The sequence below is a fragment of the Netta rufina genome, assembly GCF_964035555.1.
Source record: "Netta rufina genome assembly, chromosome: 1".
Taxonomy (NCBI): domain Eukaryota; kingdom Metazoa; phylum Chordata; class Aves; order Anseriformes; family Anatidae; genus Netta; species Netta rufina.
In genome coordinates, this window is record NC_140123.1 from 88,740,548 (window position 1) to 88,761,075 (window position 20,528).

The window sequence follows — 20,528 nt, forward strand, 5'->3', positions numbered from 1 at the left end:
GCAGGAATGGCAACTCAGACCTGAGCTGATAAAAAAGACAAGACTGGGGAGGAGATGACTGTTCTGTGCTTTGTGTATTACACTTCAGCATTAAAAGTTACATAAAGTGGCAATATTTTTTTCAGCAGAAAACCTCACCAGTTACATTATTTATTTTATCCAAATTCTATATCATGAGGAAAAGTTTATTTCAATGGTTTATATATGTATGAGTTATGAAAAGTTCTATGTAAAGGGGGTAGAAACGTGTTTGAAATTGAACTATGGATATGATTCAATGGTTAACTTATTTCCTAAATGAATGAGAAAGGAAACAGGTTGCTGCAAGCTTCTGCTCTCACTTCCTTATGAGAAAAGACAGAGACACTATCCCAGAAAGAGCGGGGCTGTTGTGCACTCTCGTCTCAGGCAATCATGGGTAACTGGGTGGAGAATGAAGGACTGTCCATCTTTGTTGTTGTAAGTACAATTTTTATTGTGATTTCTATCCATTAGAAAGTTCTACAGAAAGTTTTAATAAGCAGATCTCACTGTGTCAGTGAATGATTTATCTGATTATTCTGAAACTAGGGCAGCAAGTGCAGTGACACACTTCAAGAACACGATGTTTTAGGAGCCCTGGCTGGTGTCTTGATTGCTATCAGCTTTATTGTCAATTTAGAAATGATCTTACGTTAACTGTCATTTTATTTGTTAGAAATAAATGTAAGTATTTCTTTTATTTGGATGCAACAGTGACTTAAGGGAAAAGAATAACATTACATATCACTGTTAACCATGTGCACTTCAAAAATAGAAAGCAATCACAACAACAAACCTTTCTTGCACTTTAGTAAACAAAAGTAGATGTAACTGAAAGCACTGTGGATGTGTCTTGAGGATAGAAAATTAATATTAGAGTCAGATTCCAGAATTTAGAGTAGAGATTCATGAATGCTTTGTTAGTACAACTAGCATTTGAACTGAGTTTGTATATAGCTTGCATGGAGTAGCTGTGAAAGTAGGTTAAATTCATTCCAAGCAAGATTTAAAAGTACCAGAAATCTCATTCCCATTTAAAAGAGCCAAAGAGTAAGGCAAGGCAGTTCTCCTTGGAGAAAACGTAGGCACGATAAAGTATTTCAGCATTCACTTTTTTCCACATAATTGTGATACAAGAGCTATGCATATACAACATTTAATATGTGTAGATATGATATGATATGATATGATATGATATGATATGATATGATATGATATGATACGATAATATTATTTTACATAATATATACAATAAAAATGTAATGCCATTTATGGGATTTCTGCCAAGGGGGGTTAGTATATGTAAATAGTGAAAGTAATGCAAAAAAGCCATAGACAATCTATATTTGTGGTGACTGAAATGTGAATGTCTTTGTTCAAAAAATGTATTGCTGCTGCTGTGAACATTTGATACTTACGTACAACATTGTAGATGCTTATCTCTAGTTTAGGAATAAAGCATTAGCACTTCAGTACTTTGAAAAGGAGTAACTACGTTTGCTGTCACCCGCAGTGACTTGAGGAAGTTGAAACTACCAAGAGGTGAATTCGGGCATATTTTTTGCACCAGAACTGAAATATTAACAGAATTAAGTAAGAGGCCATTAGGTTGTTCAAGTAGGATTTTTATTTTTTTTTTTTTAATTTCCTTTTTTAGTCTCGGGGATATACAAGGTTATCTAGTAGGGAAACAAACTAAAGGAGTCACCAATAAAGAAAGCAACTAAGTGAACAGACAGTTCACTTTCCTTACCAAAGTATTCTGCATTGTTCACTACGGCTTTATTATACACTGACTAGCTACAGGGATGTCGAGTGCTTGATAGGAACAGGACAGCCACAGTCTATATTGATTTCCCTCTATAAAACAGACTCATATCATCCTTAACCCCAGCATGCTCAATCTTCACCGGCCCTAGCTGAAAAGCATGGATGGCCCCTAACCCGACCACTCAGCACAAGTTGTCAGAGTGTCACTGTATTTTTCAGAGGGTCCATGTTCTGTATGGGTCAGCACCAAGGACTGTGAGAATCCATCAAGGATCACACCAAACATCTTGGCCTCCTGGGCACGCTGTCAGGCTACTGTACATGGGACTGGCATACTGTCACTTTAAATGTGTATTCAAGAGCATTTAATCCTGAGATTAGATTAATTCTATAATGAGGATTTGGGGATTTCCCATATCCTGCCTTATGCTGATGGAAATCCTTTCACTTTCCTGGACTTGTGCAGCATGGGAAGGACATTTTCAGGCAAACTGCCATTTGGAACTTTTCATGATGTTTGGAGATTTATCTAGACTCACAGACTTAGCTAGACACCTGTAACATGACAGTCCTTACATAACTGTAAGTCTTTTAGACTATGCAAAAGTTTCAGCTACCAATATCTGTGGTTTGGTTTATTGCCACTCCTATGCTCCATAAAGCCCATTTCCACCTGCAGCACACCTAACTCTGCAAATAGAAGCACAATGAACTAATTGAAGATTTTTTGAACTGTGTAAATTCATCTATATGATCTGTAACAACAAACTGTAAAGTTTCCTCTTTGTTTCTCTTTCAGCTTGTGTGGCTGGGGTTAAATGTCTTCCTCTTTTGGTGGTTCTATCTTGCATATGACGTCCCAGAAAAATTCTTCTACACCAGAGAACTCCTTGGTGTAAGTACAAAACATACATTATCTTGTCATAGACTGAGCATAGACATAGCATTTTTCCCTATTTTTTTTTTGTGACTGAAACAGGATCAAGTTGCTGGAGCAGCAGGTTCATGTAGGAGTTAAATTCACACATAAACAGATAACTTAATGCAGACAGACATCCAGTGCTTCTGAATAGAAAGCTGGTATGTAAAATAGAGAGATCTCATTCTAAAGGTGTTTCCAGGTAACTAGTATTCTCCTGATAATTAAACTAAGCGTGTTGTTGCCACTTTATTTAGCAGAAGGTGAATAAAATATTGCCATTGGAACTATTGTGCAACCATTTTCCCTTTTTCATAGCCTGAATATTTTACATAGTTATCAGCTCTGAAAAGCAATCATAATTCATGAAGTGTGTGAATAGTATTCAAGCAGACACGTGATTCTGGACCCTGGGCTATTCAGTGTAACCTAACTAGTTGATGCAACATTAGGTGTCTTACTGTGAAGGTGTTTCCAAAGCTACAAAGGGTCATGGCAAATAGAGAAGATTCATTTGTTCATATAGTTTAAAAGCCTGATCACAGACTCAAAAATCACTCTTATCTTCAAATTACAGTACACATCCTTTTGTAGAAGCTCTGCAAATCAATGGTTTAATTCAACCAAGCAGGAAATCCTGCTCATGCAGGATTTCAGATCATGCAGGGTTCAGATCTATGGATCAAATTCTGCCTTTTGTTATCAGGGCACAGATCTGTATGTGGATAACTCTCAGTGTAATCCCAAGTCACTCTTACTGTGATCTGAAACTTGAAAGGGTCCCAGTCAATGCAAGGAGAGCACACACTATCTTTCTCTTCCCTTCAGTGTTTTTGTATTAATATGGTCACTAACCCCTCCTTCCAAACTGTCTTAGTCAAAATTTGAAATTATTGAGGATGTGAAGATCAACATCTAGGGAACACATGCCTAAAAGACGGGGCAATGAATTTTCCTAGACTCTCTTTACTGACAACAAAAGTGCACACACAAGGGACAGGTTGGAGCAGGAGCCTTAGACACTAACCTTCTGAAGATAACATGAGCTTTATGAGCAAGACAAAGCTTCTGTGATATCAATGTTAATTACAAGAAAGACTAGTCCTGATCCAGTCCTATTGTCTTTTGGAACACTCAACCACTTCCCTTTTTAGCTGTCCTTCTCTCTGTCCTAACCCTCAGCCAACTGAAACCACAGCAGGGCCTCTTTCTTTATAACGCTGGGACAGAAAACTCTCCTGATGGCTTAGACTTGCATCTGTGCTTGGCCATGAACTGTCAGATCTGAGAGGGAGCTTTTCATACAACCATAGTATTTCAAAACTGGGCATGGAAAGTGTCTGTCTGGAGGAAGGTTTTCTTTCTGCATATGTGCCCCTAACTAGGCCAGAGCATGGCTACTCTGAAATGCAAGCATTGTTAATTAACTCTAGATCTCACACTCATTAATACTTGTGATATAATACATAAATGAAATCTTTGCTTATGTGTCTCCTGGATAATGTCCTAGGTAATTCATTTAATAATAGCATCTCTCCAATTACAGCATGCCTTGGCTCTGGCAAGGGCTCCTGCAGCTTGTCTGAATTTCAACTGCATGCTGATTCTGCTGCCAGTATGTCGAAACTTGCTCTCCTTCCTCAGAGGATCAAGTGCGGTAAGATGAAGAAAGAATTTCAAAATTTATGAAAGATAATAACCCAAGTAGCCTTGCAAATACACCCAAGTGACTGTCCAAGTTCCCCAAATACACTGTTATTTGGGGATGTCCTCTATGAAGAAGTAGAGAAGGCCAAAGTTTTGCTATGAGAAAGACTAAGGTCTCTATGCCAATGGTATGCCTAGAGCTCTGTTGAGATACTTAGCCTTGACTTAGACTTCTTCCCTTTATCCATGCCTTCTGGGCATCATGCTGTCTTGGATGCAAGGGCCCTGTTCTGTCTGCCAGACACCACTGGTGATGCTTACACGTATTTGCCTCATTTGTCAATGATACAATACCCATTTATAGTAGGAGAAATTAATCCATATCTTCTGTCTGTGCATGTTCAGTTCTTACAGCAAACGTATCCTTTCACAGACTTAGAATGGGACTTTTCAAGTGGTTCATAAATTACATTCTTTCTTTTCTGCATTGCATTTCTATCTCAGGATGAAATAGTTCACCAGCCTTTTGACCATTTCTAGCTCCCAAATACACACGTTATGCACAGCACCAAGGAACCACCACTAAGAAAAAGGACAACCAATTCTAGGTGATATCTGGAGTGGCTTCCTATGATAGCACTGACTGTATCACATTACTGAAATCTAGATCTCTATTACAGCAGAAATAATGCAGACAGAAAGATAAAATGATTTTATTCAGGCATACTATAAAAAGCTCCCATTCCACAGCTATGATGATTAGGCCTCCAAAAGCATCTACAAGTTGCAAACCTTATTAATACAAAATGGATGACCCTTGTCAGCTGAGGGAACACATAAGAAAATAATCAGAGACAACCCACACTGTACACTCATCCAGTACATACAGTTTGACAATCAGTGTGGATGAAAAAGTGAACTGTTTCTGCCACATTAAGCTCTGAAATTGTATTTCCAATGCTGTCCAAAGTTGGGTTGTAAGCAGGTTGGGAAGAAGTCTTCTGAGCTCAAAGCAATGAAAGAGCTGAAGACATTTTCAGAAACATTACTGGAATGCTAAAAACTGATTCCAAGGGTTGAGAATTGTATTGCAACTGAGTCTTAAAGCTTCTTGTCCTGAATTGCTCATCTCTTACCCAGTTTGCAAGTCTGAACCATGTAGAGATCTACAGCTTCATTTCTGCTGCCTGCCTGCAGCTGACAGCACCAGGCTGTGTGAGGAAGCTCAGGACTCTGAGGATGAATAAGGACATGAGGGAGGGACATAAAATAGGATTTTAAAACTGTTTGTAGTTTCTTTCACTTCTGTTGCTTGATGCAATAAATCTCATTAGCTTTTTTTTATATTTGTTTATTTATATATTACATATACAATGTATTTATAGACATAAATCAATTTTATACAATATATCTATAGCAATGTGTTGTATTACCTCAGGAAGGAAGTAATTGTATACCTTAAGCAAAACATGCACAGCTTAGTGTCCCACTGGTAGGGACAGGACTGTGGTAGCCATGGTGCAGTGGTGCAGCTGTTTGTGCTTGTTCTACTCTTTTGTCTAATTAGCTATGCTCTGGAAGTAAAACCTGTGAGGATCTCTTAAGAAAATCAGGATTTTTAAATGTCATGTTACTTACTGAAGGGGCAGTGGCCTTTCCAGTAGCAATGCCACTGGGGTTAGGCAGAGGGTGAATTGTTCAATAGGAATGTGATGGAAACTCCTGCCCTTTACATTCTGCCACCCAGAAATGATACACCACAAAGTTGTTTATTATTAATTGAAAGAACAGCTGTGTTGTCTTTGCATGCCCTTTGTTGCTGTATTCATTGCTTTTGTTAATGAGCCTCACTACTGAACGTAACTAAAACATTTTGCCATTGCTTGGTCTTAAACTCTTAAACAGCAAGACCTAGCGTTCCTACCTGCTTTTTGCAAGGCAGAAAAGCAGGATGGGCACTTCCATGCTGTACTACTCTTTATTCTACAAGCTTTCTAATTATATCTCAAGACACATGATGCAGAGAAGGTGAAATTTATTCTGGCTGTTGTTATAGTCTGCTGAAGTCATTGCAGTAGTGTTAAAGTTTGCCTTTTAATCAAAGTCATAGCTGGAGAACAAAACAAAATGAAACAAAACAAAACAATGATCTGGAATGATCAGATCCACCCTGCTACCTGGGAAGATGCTTTACCTGTCTGTCTACAAAGTTAATGTCCAGCAAGCACTTGGAAGAAAATTTTGATCTCTCTTACTTTCTTGTGTGAAACATTTATATGGTTCCAAGGCATATAATGTTTTAGCTTGCTTAGTGTTTTGTTACTTTTGGCAGTTAGCAAAAGCAATATAAGGACACAACACAGGATATTTATGCTTTCTACTGCGTGGAGGCAACAAATGCTAGGTTTACAAGAACTTCAATTTATAGGAGAACAGCCACGGACTACAGCGCAATTTAGATAGGGTCTCTTAGGCACCTGTCATAATCGTTAATGAAAATACCATTCTGTTTTTCTTAAGAACCAAGTTCTTCAGCTTGTATTAGCAGAGAGGTTTTTTTTATTCCTGTTTCGCTTGGATAACGTTAGTGACAATTTGCAAATGAATGTCTGGCAAGTACACCCAGTGTTTTGGGGAAGGAATCACTTAGGAACATAAGTGACTGCTGCGTTTGGAGTGGAAGTTCTCTGAGATGACAGTTATGGCTTTGCAGTCCATTTCTACAGTGTGAACCACAACAGGATTCTGATGCTAGCTGGAAACCTGAATCCCTACCAAAACAGTCACCTTGTCCTGGCATGGCAGAGTGTGATGATTCCCTCTATAACATCATTTAAATTTAACACAGATAAGACATATATTCTTGCCATACTGCATGTTATTTTTTTCTCATTAACATATATTTTGTTTCAATGGGACATATTAAAATATAATATTATGATTATATTCTAAGTATGGAGTGATATGTTTTTGTTTATATTTAGGAATTCTGAATTCCTAAATATTCTTTACCACCAATGTGACCAATTGTTATGCTTAGGGCATCCATTTTTTGTTCATGTTTTTGTTTTCCCTGCATTTAAATAAATATGCAAAGGCATCACAAGTAGTCTGCAAATACTTTTTTTCTTCAACCCCAAAGTGCTGCTCTACCCGTGTCAGACGACAGCTGGACAGGAACCTCACTTTTCACAAAATGGTGGCATGGATGATCGCCCTTCATACTGGTTGGTACTCAAATGTTTCTTTGTTTATTCCTTTCTTTTTCATTTTAGGCAAAATTCAGGTGGGATTCAAGTTCTTATGGATATGGGCAGAGAGCTGATTTCATTAACCTGAAGGAGTCAGCATGTATCAAAGCTTAGAACAGTTTTCAGTCATTGATCTGCAACTGGCAGAGAGCAAAAGATAAGTAAGAAATGATACCTTTCTGTTGCACTGTTAGCAGAATTCATGAAACTGATTAATAAAGAGTATTTAGCAAAGCCTTGAGAACCTGGTACTTTAGCTATTTTTTTGTTTAGGCTTATAAATTGGCTGGCACATCTGAAAAAATAATAGCAATAATTAAAGAAAGTGTTGTAAAAACTAGGGCAGGCTGTTAAATTATTTTCATGTTTTATCTGTTATCAGGTAAACTAAAGGTTTTCTTTTTTTTTTTTTTTTTTTTTCCCCAACAAATTTGCCACTTCTCAATTCAAGTATCTAACAAATCATGTATCTTAGAACAGTAGTAACATCAGTAGATTACTTGAGCTCACCACTTCACAGGAAAGGAACGGGGCAATTCAGTTTATGTAAGGCCACTCAGGCCCTGATTTGCATGTGAGTAAATATCCAGTGATATAAAAGTGGAAAATATCAGAGAAGTGTTGTATAGCTTACCCCTGCAATAACACACTGTGAAAATAGTGTGAAATACTTCAGGTGTACTAGTTTACGGACAAGTCCAGCCCAGCAAAAACTTTCTAATGACTGTTAGCAAAACAAAGCAAAGAAGCTTTGTTAGGGCAAAGAAGCCCTAAAAAATCTGACACCAAAAAGATCCAGATTCACTGCTTCACTCTTCTCCATAGTTCCTGTATGATCCTGACAGATAACTTAAGCCATCCCAAGTATAAAATTAGGGCACTGCTCTTCAACTTGAATTGCTGAAAGCCTTTGTTGAACAAAGATGTTCTAGATTTTTTTTCCCTTTACCTCTTTCCTTCCTCTACCCAGTAAAAGGTGTAAACTTCAGATGGTGAAGCTTTAGCAATAACACACGTCAGTGATCTGAAATTGTGATGAAGGGGGTGAGAGTGGCAAAGGTTCTAAGCTGCTGTTGAGAAACATTACAGTGTTCACACAAATGTTACCCCAAAACACTGAGTACTTAACCTGTGCTTAACCCTAATTAATTGTTTCTGTCATTCCTAGCAATTCACACCATTGCACACTTATTCAATGTGGAGTGGAGTGTGCAAGCACGTCTTGAGAACAAAAACACTCTCGCATCTGTGCTCTCGAAACTTGGTGATAAGCCAGAAGAAAGCTATGTCAATTTTTTTAGGCAAACTATTCAGGTAAGTGACATCAGGCTGTGAAGAATCATTATTCCATTCATCTAGATAATCATGCAAGAATATCCCAGTAGATTTCCTATTTCTGGAGTGCACAATCTGCATTTGAACCATCTTGCAGGACAGTCTTTTGTAATTCATTCCCTTATGTTGGTCAATAATAACATGGCTGACTTTTGGTAATACTTTATATCTTTTCACGTGAGGATTTCACATTAGCTTTAAACCGTGCCATAAAAACAAATGCCCCATAAAGAAATCTTCTCATTAGGCAGACAGAAATCAAAGCAAAAGTTTTGACCTTGAGCTCCCTAAATTCTGGTTGAAAACAAACAAACAAACATAAACACACACCAAAAAAATGAAAAAAAAAAATTAAAAAAACTCCTCATTCCTCAGAAGCACCAAGAGTCTGACATAAGTTTTGAGAACCACAGCTGCACAACATGACTGAAAATGAGAGCTTTAATTTAGCTTCCTAAATATGGATGTAGGACCTCAGCTCTAGAAACAGAGTTGCTCAGAAATCTTTCTTTTCCCCAAACCCCTAGTGCTGAGCAGTGGCAGAGTTAGAAACAATCCTTGGTGTGCTAATATGTGGAAAATCCTTTATCTCCACTTCCACTTACTTTAGTAAGAGTACATTTGCAGTAAAACAAAAATGGAGTGGGTTTTCAAAACGTTGTTGGCAAATTCATAGAAAATGACTTAAAGATTTGCAAGAAGATAAAGAAATTGGCAAGGGAGACAGACTGGTGGTTCAGCTGACTCAGCATTGATGCAGCCTCTTCCTTAGACCAATGTTTTCAATTATTTTACAGAATCCCATGGGGGGCTTATATGTGGCTTTCACATACTTGGCTGGTCTCACTGGTGTTATCATCACTTTGGCCCTCATACTAATCATCACGTCATCCACCAAAACCATCAGAAGGTCATATTTTGAAGTATTTTGGTACACACATCATCTCTTTGTCATCTTCTTTATTGGCCTTGTCATCCATGGTGCTGGGTGAGTATTCGCATTTATTGCACAATACATGATAACTTCTATGTTTTAGCTTAAAGCTCTCTACCCACAGATATATATAGAGACTTAAGTCACTAAACAGCAGTTACTTTTACGGTAATGATGCACCAATATGGATTCTGAGGCCAATAGGCCCTCAGATACAAGCAACAAGTTATTCACATGCATGAGGCTTATGAAAGTCAAGCCTATCAGTTCACTGATAACCAACTCTTTCTGATACTTAAACTGGAAAGCTCTTTCCCAGGGTTCTGGTTTCTAATTTGTATTTTATCTTTGTGTCCTAAAAGGAATAGTAATAACATAAGGCCTAGGATTTTGTGGAATAAATGATAACTATAACAACATGCATTTATCTTTCAGACTTGGATGAGTTTTGGGGCTTTTAGTATCAACAGCATTTCATAATAGATTTTTAGCTGTTGCAGCTCAAATACAGGTAGCTGTACGTTTTTGTAACTTTAAAATGCCAAACATTTTCTTTTCCAACAGTTAGTTCATTCCATACCTTCTGAATTATCTGAACAGCCTATTGAAACAATTTTAGGACAATGCACAAGCAATTTAACTGCTTAGAAAAATGAACTTTAGTTTCATTTTTTAAAACTACAGAACTGATGCATAAAGAGAAAAAAAAAAAAAAGCTAAATCTTCCAAGCCACATTTCATAGTTCATAATTATGCTATTTTATCCATTTTATCCATTTACAATGAAATTCTAGGTGTTATTACCTTAAAAATAGCTAAGGATTCAGAGCACTAGAAAGTGTCCTTTAAAAATGCCCAACAAAAATGACTATTCAACAACACTTCCTCTTAGTCAAATAGTGCTAGAAAGAAAAACAAAAACAAAAAAAAAAAAAAAAACAGAAATGAGATTACAACAGGAGCAGCAAAAATAGAAGGCAGAGGAGGATCACCAGCAAGGATAGTCCATTTAAACTTACAAAACAAGAAGAATGTTTGAGTAAAACATCGAAGGAAAAGAACAAATGGGTCATGTTTCCTTCAGCAAACACATTATAACTACCGACAAAATGTCCAGACTTGTCAACAGCTACTGCACAATGCTGTCAGAAAGCAAGCATTGCTCTTTCTAGCAATCAGTGAGTAGCATATATTTCATAGAAGCTGACTTTTTGGTTACTTGGATGTGGACTATATCTTCATCATTTTAATAACATAGTACTGAAAAGACAGAGTTTGGGCAGCAGTAGAGGTCGACGTGGTTGTCAGAGAGATTCAGCTAGACTTTGGGAGGAGATAAACACAGGAATATTATTATCTGTAGATGGAAGGATGATTTCTGGCAGTGAACTCAGAGGGGCCATTACTCGTATGCAGGATAGGTGTTAGATCACTTTCAGGCAAAGATAGCTCCATCGTATTTTGCCTTAAAAGCAAAAGACATTTCAAGTTTAGAGAAAATGATACTATACTGAAAAAATATTAGATGGTCTTTTTATGCTCAGGGAAGGAATCTTAGATGTGTAAAGATAGATGTTATAAAATAAGTATGATCTGACACTCGCAAAGTTGTATGTTTGAAAGAGGCATAGATGTCATCGTATCTCAAAAGAAAAGGCTGTGTCATACATAGGTATATGTGCATACGTATAGACATGTATATACAGAAAACTGAAGCAAATATAGTTAATGGAATGAAGGGGGCAAATTCTTGTCTGTTACAAGCTGTTAAAGCATTTTTCCATCACCAATATTCTGTGCATGAGTTATGTCACAGACAAAAGTCCAAATCTTCCTGTTGTAGTAAATGTAAAGAGGAAAGAGTACAGAGATCCAGATCACCCTGCCTTGGAAGTTAAAGTAAAACTTGTAGCAGAAAAAGAAGTAATGATAAGGCTATATTACTGAAAGCTTAATTTCAGTACTGGAAGAGCATCTACACTGCACAGTAAGTGAAAATAATTGTTTCCCTTTTCTTGTACAAGCTCCCAGCATTGTCAAACTCTGAGTGGATTATAGGGCAGGGCAAAAGCCACCAGGCCCACTCTTTCCCTTAAGTGATGGGGGTGAGGGTTGTCAGAAAACAGGCGGAAAATGGGCTCCTCCTGTTCCTGTAAATCACCCCAGAGGGCGGCTCCGCTGAAGCGCTGAAGCCGTTGTCACTAGTGGAGAAGTGAATTGCAACTGGTGATCCTGCAAACTGCAACTCGTGATGATCCTAGGACAGTGTCATTCTTTCCCTTTATTTTTCAGGCAGGATGACAATGAAACCCTTAATGAGGAAGCAATTTGCTAGTAGTATCTATCAGCGTCGAAATCTTTTAACTTTCAAGATAGTGCACAGGCACTGCAATAATCCTCTGATACATTTGTCACTTAAAGACAGATACACATTTAACTTAGATACCAAATTTCATTGAAACATCAGAAACACAGTTCAGTTCAAGGAAACCAATCTTGAAACACAGAAAGAGAAGTCATGGAAAGAAAATATCAACAGGATCATATTGGCATGAAGCCAATCAGAATCAGACCATTTCCAGGGAAAGTCATCAGATCTAAATCTTCATTTCTTTGCTATCACCACCATCCTACTAATTACTGTCATTCTGGGGACTCTCACGTGCCCCAGAGGCTGGTAGAACTCCATACAGAGGCAGGAAATGTCGAACAAGTTCTGAGTATGTTTTTCGTCCTGAAGACTGAAATTTTCTTCCAGCACCAGCTCTGCTACTAGAAAGCTAGAACTGGAGCAATCAGGCTTCTCTATAATAAAACAAACAACCAATACAAACCAAGCCAAAACACAAGCTGAAATATAGACTCAGGATCATCAACTGACATCAGCTGGTTTGGCTGGCAGGCTGGCGTAGCTCCACTGAGCCAGAGGAACCTGTGCCCATTCACACCAACTGAACATCTACTGTGCAGCTTTAAAGAGAGAGAAAGTATCAAAGGAGGTAATTTGGAATGGGTTCTCTATGATTTCTAAGCTAAATAACAGTAATAATTTCTGCACTGATCACTAGGAAACTGATTATTTCACTAGGAAACTGATTATTGAGCCCACTCCCTGTTTGGTTTTTCTTATTGAAGGAAAAAGTAGGATTGCTTTGAAAAGAATGAAGTTTTCCTATTGTGACCACGTACTGGAAATGATAATGAACATACCCCTTAGTTCCTCATCTGATCTTGTTGTTGGTATTTTCCCCTACAAACTTTCCTCCTCATTATTATCATTTTAATAGGAATTTTGTGGGTTGGTCAGAGAAATAGAACTGAATCAAAAGGAACACCAACACTGCAGAAGTCCATAACTTCATGGAAATAGATTAGTACATAAACAGAATAATAATAAGTGACAGTTCATGATAATAAGTTCATTTACATTTCATTCCCTTAATGTTTTGCAATTTTTTTTTCAGGCGTATTGTACGTGGACAGACTGATGCAAGTCTGGCTGAACATAAACCAGAGACTTGCTATAAGAACTTCAGTGACTGGGGGAGAAAAGGAGCTTGCCCAATCCCCCAGTTTTCAGGGAATCCTCCTATGGTAAGAACAATTGTTCCGAGTGTAGAGTCAATCAAAAATGTTTAGAGTTCACTTTTTGTTAAATAATGTATACAGTCACTGCAGAAAGCAGCTTACTTTACGTAAAGCAATACGTGTTTACGAAATGTATTTTGCAGCTTGTTGCAGTTCCTAAAAAGTGCTATAATCCACATAATAGTTTCATATTATTAATGGATCGATAATCATTAACAGAAAATGATTGTCTCCAGACATCAAGAGCTGAAACTTCAGCTCTTACTGACTAACCAGGCTGGCTTTCATGTATGTTTCAGACAGAGCTGTTAACAGAAAACTTCCCTGCAGTAATACAGACCTGAGTCAGTAACACATTGAGAGTTGTATTCCTCATTACACCTACCTACCTTAGTTTTAAGGTATAGACAAAATCACCCATAGGAAAGTGCATTGCTGTAACTATTGTATCCATTAAAAATCCAACTGCAATTCTCAACAAAGAAAGAAATTCTTTCTCTGAGCAGAAGCTATTTTGAAGGTGTCATATATTTTAAGGCTTCCCTTCTCTGGTTGATAAGTAACTTAAATTAACTCCTGTTAATAGCACTTCCAGAACTCAGTGTAATGTCAATTGCCATCTTCATGATCTGACTTCTCATTTTATTCTGTTAACAGACATGGAAGTGGGTAGTAGGTCCCATGTTTTTGTACCTCTGTGAGAGGTTGGTGCGGTTTTGGAGGTCACAGCAGAAGGTTGTTATCACAAAGGTATGTGTTGATGGTATGCTTAACACTGGGCAAAACGTTACCAATTTTTCCAGACGCTGCAGCGAAGCCAGCAGTCCCTACACATCAGACAATGTGGTCAATTAAAGACCTCTCAGGTGTGTCCTGGCTGCTAACACACAAAAATAATACTAACCTCTAACATCCAAGGATAGTTGTCCCTAAGAAGGTCTTTCAAAGAGTGCAGGAAGAAGTTAGCTAAGGCACAGGACTGAGTCTTAGAGAATTAATTTTCTTCAGATCTAGCAAAACGCTCACCAATGTAAATACTCCACGGCATAAAGAGTAATTTAGGATAACAAATCTTTGTTTTCAAAACTACCTGGATATTTAGGAATTCTGATTTTTCAGCAGAACAAATGTCTTCTGAGTAGGAGAGCTAGGGGGTACCTATTTTGCACAGCCAAAGCTAACATTAAGCTTAGGTGGTAGGTCCCCATGGTGTGTTGCAGAGATGTTAATGCCGATTCTGAAGGTATGATAGGCAAATTATCGTGGCATCAAACTCAGAAATACAAAAACTCCCCTGGCCTTTCCCAACATAATTTCTTCACGTGGCAGTGTGTTGCATCTCATGGTCCTACCCTGTTCAAGTCATAGCAGGATCTGGGGGATCATAGATGCCTCTGCTGTTCCTGGCACCATGCTGACATATTGGAAGGCTCCTATACTCTAGCATGCTTTCTAGTAACTTTACCAAAATCTCTCTATTTCTGCATCATATGTCTGTTGTGCCTACTTGGTGCCTTGTTGGCAGGAAGCTTCTTCCACAATGCTGAGCGCTATTATTGATACCTACATTAATAAACAGAGAGACCTGATTCTCTTCTAAAAACTGAAAATAACATTGGCAAACAACTTTAGGATTAAAAAATTGCAGTGACTGAAATACTAGCCTTGCTTCTAGATATTACTACTGTTAATTCTTGGCTAAATATAGGTACAATAGGCACAACTATAGTTCCCACCCAGGTATAACATGAAAACTTCAGTTTCCAGTGGTACTACCTGTCTAATTCCCTACCTGTATGATAGCTCTTTGTTGATACATGCATCCAGTTTCATTAACACTGTGCCACTGTGTAAGCTGCACGTAGAGTTAACAATGTGCATACACAAATCTGGTGATGTGTCACAAGATGTGCCAGTCTGACCTATCCCTTTTGGAGTGACTGCACGTACAGTGTGAAAAAGGTACCTCAGCCAACAACTCCGCATCTTCTGCAGTCTTTCACCCGGCTGTCAGGCATTGCTTCTCACTCCCAGTTTACTAGGAACAAAGTTTCACCTGCCTTCCTTGCCTTCATAGGAAAGGATGATGAAGGACCGATAAAACCAGTGATCAGGGAAGAAAGCCTTTTCCTTTTGTCTTTTTTTTTTCCCCTTGTCCCTCTGGCTGTAGGTGGTGATTCATCCTTTCAAGACGATTGAGCTCCAGATGATGAAGAAGGGTTTCAAGATGGAGGTTGGACAATATATTTTTGTCAAATGTCCAGCAGTGTCTAAACTGGAATGGCATCCATTCACTCTAACCTCTGCCCCAGAAGAGGATTACTTCAGTATTCATGTCCGTATTGTGGGGGACTGGACAGAGGGCTTGTTCAATGCCTGCGGATGTGACAAGCAAGAATTCCAGGAGGCCTGGAAGTTGCCCAAGTATGTATAGAGAGACTCCACCACAAAGCCAACCAAAATCTTAAACACTTTAAATTGTACTCAGCCAGTTTGGTGGCACCTGCGATGCAGTCATTAACTACTTCCATCACAGATTCTGACCTTGGACTGCTCCTTCCAGTTCCCTCCTATGATCAAATCCACCTTTTCTCTTACTTTCTAGCATTCAGCCCAAACATGCATTTTAACAGACAAATACTTTACCTTTCTACTGTTACTTTAAATGGTGCTAACAAATATTCACTACTGATTTATTAAGAGTACTTTTGATTTCAGGATAGCTGTGGACGGCCCCTTTGGAACCGCCAGTGAGGACGTGTTCAGTTATGAAACTGTTATGCTTGTTGGAGCTGGGATAGGGGTCACACCATTTGCATCCGTGCTCAAGTCTGTCTGGTACAAATACTGCCACGATGCGACCAACCTAAAACTTAAGAAGGTATGTGTCCTCTTTGTCACAGAAATTTCCCAGAACTCATGTAGTTGTTGGAGGGCTGACAGCCCAAATCGAAACAGGCCCAGAAAAGGGATCTATCTCCAAACATGCATAAATCCTGAAAGAAGAGCCCAGTTGTCTCACAAGAGGAGCAGATAGGGAAGCAAGAGGATGGAAAAAAGAAAAAAAGAAAAAAAAAAGAAAAAAAAGAAAGAGAAAGAAAGAAAGAAAGAAAGAAAGAAAGAAAGAAAGAAAGAAAGAAAGAAAGAAAGAAAGAAAGAAAGAAAGAAAGAAAGAAAGAAAGAAAGAAAGAAAGAAAGAAAGAAAGAAAGAAAGAAAGAAAGAAAGAAAGAAAGAAAGAAAGAAAGAAAGAAAGAAAGAAAGAAAGAAAGAAAAATACCCTAGAAGCAAAGTCCTATACGCAAATCCTGGCTGTGGTCCTGGGGATTTGGGGATTTCCACCTGTGGTGGAAGTGTCATTCAAGCCATGCTAGGTACAAAAAGACATGCCATACTTCCCCAGCACATGCAAACATTGTGTGCCTTCCCTAACAACAAAGAGAGCAACTCTGTCAGTGGAAGCACCCTGCTGCCATCCTCTTCTTGCCTTCTGCCCCTGGAAAGTCCCTGTGCAGAGGTGTGGGGCCACACTCCACAGTTATGGGCATATCCAGAGGACAGATCTGATTTCGTTACCTGCTTTAATTTAACTTCCCTGCCAGCAGACAGGGAGATAGAATCTACCTCCAGGTCATGGTTTTACATCCTAACAAGCTGTCTTACAACTGGGGAAACATCCTGAACTACAAACGTAACCCACTAGTGAAAGACAAATAGAAAGATGTTTCTTTGTTCTTGCAGTCACTCATTCTGCTTCACAACCCTCCCAGTGTCACAACTCCTGAATAGCTTCAGTACTGCCTACCCATTAGCTGAACTGGTCAGGACAATTTCTGCAAGAAGTCTGAAATCCTCATTTAGTCAGCAGACAGAAACCCAGAAACCTAAAGGACTATGTCCCCTGACAGTTTACTCTTGTCTCTTCCAGATCTATTTTTACTGGCTTTGCAGGGACACTCATGCCTTTGAATGGTTTGCTGACCTCTTGCAGTCTCTGGAAACTCAAATGCAGGAGAGAAATAACGCGGAGTTTCTCAGCTATAACATCTACCTTACAGGCTGGGATGAATCTCAGGTAAAAACACTGCAGAAAATATCACTGCCTTATGTACTGATTACAGTTCTTGGACTAAATCAGTTCATTCCAAAAGAAATGTCATTTCAGTGTTCAACACTTTATGGCTTTAAGTCTTGAGATAACCCAGTCAGGGGAAAAGAGGGAGATGGACACTACCAGTCAGGACTATACCCATGTAACTTTCCTTCCTAAACACCATAAATTCTTCAGGAATGTTCTTGGTTTGCAAATAATTCAGTGCATATTGACATGATGCTGTCCTTTGTCTTTCATTTCCCACAGGCCACTCATTTTGTAGTGCATCATGAAGAAGAGAAGGATGTGATTACAGGCCTTAAGCAGAAAACCTTGTATGGAAGACCTAACTGGGAAAATGAGTTCAAAACCATTGCAAGGCAGCATCCAGGGTAAACCTGTACTGATAGTCCTCTGTCTGAACATCATAATAGCACAATCTTGTTCCTTTCACTGATAATGTTTGATGAGAGTATTTTAGAGTATTTTAACAACAATCTCCAAGTATCTTCTAATCTGGTTTCAGACATGGACATGACCTGGAGTCTTGACCAAATTGTTTTAACCTACAGCTTAAAAAAAAAAAAAAAAAATCATCCATGCTTGGTGAGGTATGCAATTACTAGCAGATGTTTTAGAAAAAACATATCACAACTTCCTAGCTGAAGTAGATAGGAAAGTAATTTGACCTCTAAATACCTCAAATAGTAATGCTTTCTACCTATAAATAAGTAAATAAATAAATAAAACTAAATATTGATGGTCTTTGGCTGAGCACCCAAAATTTGTAGGAAAAAATAGAACAGTTCCTTTCAACAATTTGTGTCATGAACTCTGAGACTTTATTGATTCCACTGAGGTCCATTGAACTGTCTTCACTGACTTCTGCTGAGCTGAGATGTAGCCCACCATCTGCTTTAGAAGCAGTAGTAAATGCCTTACAAGTTTGAAGGGGTTATAAGTTTTAAAGGGGAGACATGCTGTTCTCCTTTAAGTTTTGTCACAGAGAAAAAAACAACTTGCAGCTACAGAACATAAGATTGATATGCACAAACAACATCCAGCTGCTCTATATTTAGTTCCTGACCATGTTTTCATTTTCTTCACAGTTCCAGAATAGGTGTTTTTCTGTGTGGACCTGAGGGCCTAGCTGACACGCTCAACAAGCAGAGCATCAGTAACTCGGAAGCTGACCCACGAGGAGTACACTTCATCTTTAACAAGGAAAATTTCTAACTCCCAAATATGTGGCAGTCATTCATTCAATACAAAGCCTAAAGACTGGATCTTTTTGTGGGAGGAGCAGCCCGGCTTCTAATCCCAGTTACGCAAATGCATATCCCTTTGCTTCTTTGGAATTATTCTGGCGCTGCGGTAGAGTAGGAGTCACGTTTTACTTTAAGAAAGTTTGCACTGCCTGCCCACCCACCCCCCAACACGCTGGCAATTTAGCAAGAATTTATTCTTCATCTGTGTGAGGGGAATTCCCCTCAACTGTCTTTATCCTCCTGTTATTCATAATGACTGCTGAAGGTTCAAGGCAGACATACGCATTTGGGAACCAATTTACGCAGAGAAAGCTTAATGCTATTAAACTATAAGGCATTCTGGCATAATGCTTGCTATTAAGAGACAGCTTATCCTGGCTACAGGGAGTCTCTGGAATGAGGAAGGACTTAGGGAAGGGTGCGTAGGAAAAACTGGACCTTAGAACAGGAAATCTGCTTTGCACACCAGCATCTCTCAGGCTTCCAGGTACAAGCCTAAATGCCTCGTCCAAGAGATAGCATGGGCAGCTGGAAAGCAGCCATTTCTCTTTAGGGAAGCAGAGAAGTGAAAAGGAACCACCTGGATGTCAGAGCACCACTGCCACCATCGCCCAGCTGCAGCGGGGACCATGAGGCCGGTGCCAAACCAAGTCCTACGCTCAGACCGTGAGCCATCGCTCAGCAGCTCCGAACTGTTTCAGTTTCACATCTCTAAATTTCTGACTTCAAGGCTGAAAGGACTCCTCACTGAGTGGTTTAATGGGTCTTTTGTGAAGCATTTTAAAATGCGCACAGGCCTTTTGGCCCTATTGTTCAGCTGCTCCTCTTTGACTGTAGTGAGATAGGTTTGAGAAAGCAAATACCGTGGGGACAGTAGCTGGAAGAGACATGAATAAAGCTTGCATGTGTGCAGGAAACCCATACAAAGCACAGTGCTTCTGTATGTACAGTACAGGTAACAGGTTATTAAAAAAAAAAAAAAAAAAAAAAAAAAAAGCTGCAGGAAAAGAAGAAAAAAAAACAACACACCTTGAAACAGACATTTTATTTCAGCCCAGTTCAGCCCTGTCACCTGCTTACTGCCTTTAAAACTCCTCTGCCAAGCCCTATGGTAGCTCCTACACAACACTAGACCTTGCTGACAGGTTCCTGCAGTCAGCAGAAAAAAAGTGGTGACCTCCTTCTGTAACTTCACACAAGTTTGTGTAACCTTCTGGTTGTATGTAGTGTATTTTACACCCCAGCTTGCCAGACGGGATGCGTTCTCCATTTATACCATTTCTAAATGTTATCCAAGCACTTCATGCTACTTTAGAAGGACAGCTTACCATTTTTATTTATTAATATAAAACGTACCTATATGACACTGAATTGTATCACCATCTGAAGGGCAGAAATTGGTAAACACAACTAAAGATCAGCTCTTGGTGAGGAATTTTTCAATTATTTTCTTCAATTCTCAAAGGGGCCATATTTAAATCCACACAATAGTGTTTGAAGCATGCCTATTAAATCAGAACAGAGCTTAAGCAGAATTAAATAAACTTCTTCATTGGAACAAAAAGAATTGCTATGGAACAATACGAAGGCTCTCATCCCCTGCAGAGAGCACTGAAATATTTGGCTTTGATTTTAATGGACATATGATTGGATTTTCACACTGTCAGCTAGCAAACTGGAAGTTTGGGGTCTAATCGATACAGA

General features: G+C 38.8%; 1 protein-coding gene across 1 annotated transcript; it reads left to right on the top strand.

Annotated features, from left to right (window-relative positions):
- The first annotated feature begins 364 nt into the window (after positions 1-364).
- CYBB (cytochrome b-245 beta chain) lies at positions 365-19,852 on the top strand. Its single transcript, XM_084306562.1, has 13 exons — positions 365-459; positions 2,591-2,686; positions 4,257-4,367; positions 7,500-7,584; positions 8,777-8,922; positions 9,741-9,931; positions 13,342-13,471; positions 14,123-14,215; positions 15,636-15,889; positions 16,184-16,346; positions 17,392-17,538; positions 17,824-17,948; positions 18,666-19,852. Exons 1-13 carry the CDS (start codon positions 415-417, stop codon positions 18,790-18,792), a joined length of 1,713 nt encoding a protein of 570 aa, XP_084162688.1. The 5' UTR covers positions 365-414; the 3' UTR covers positions 18,793-19,852.
- The last annotated feature ends 676 nt before the right edge of the window (positions 19,853-20,528 follow it).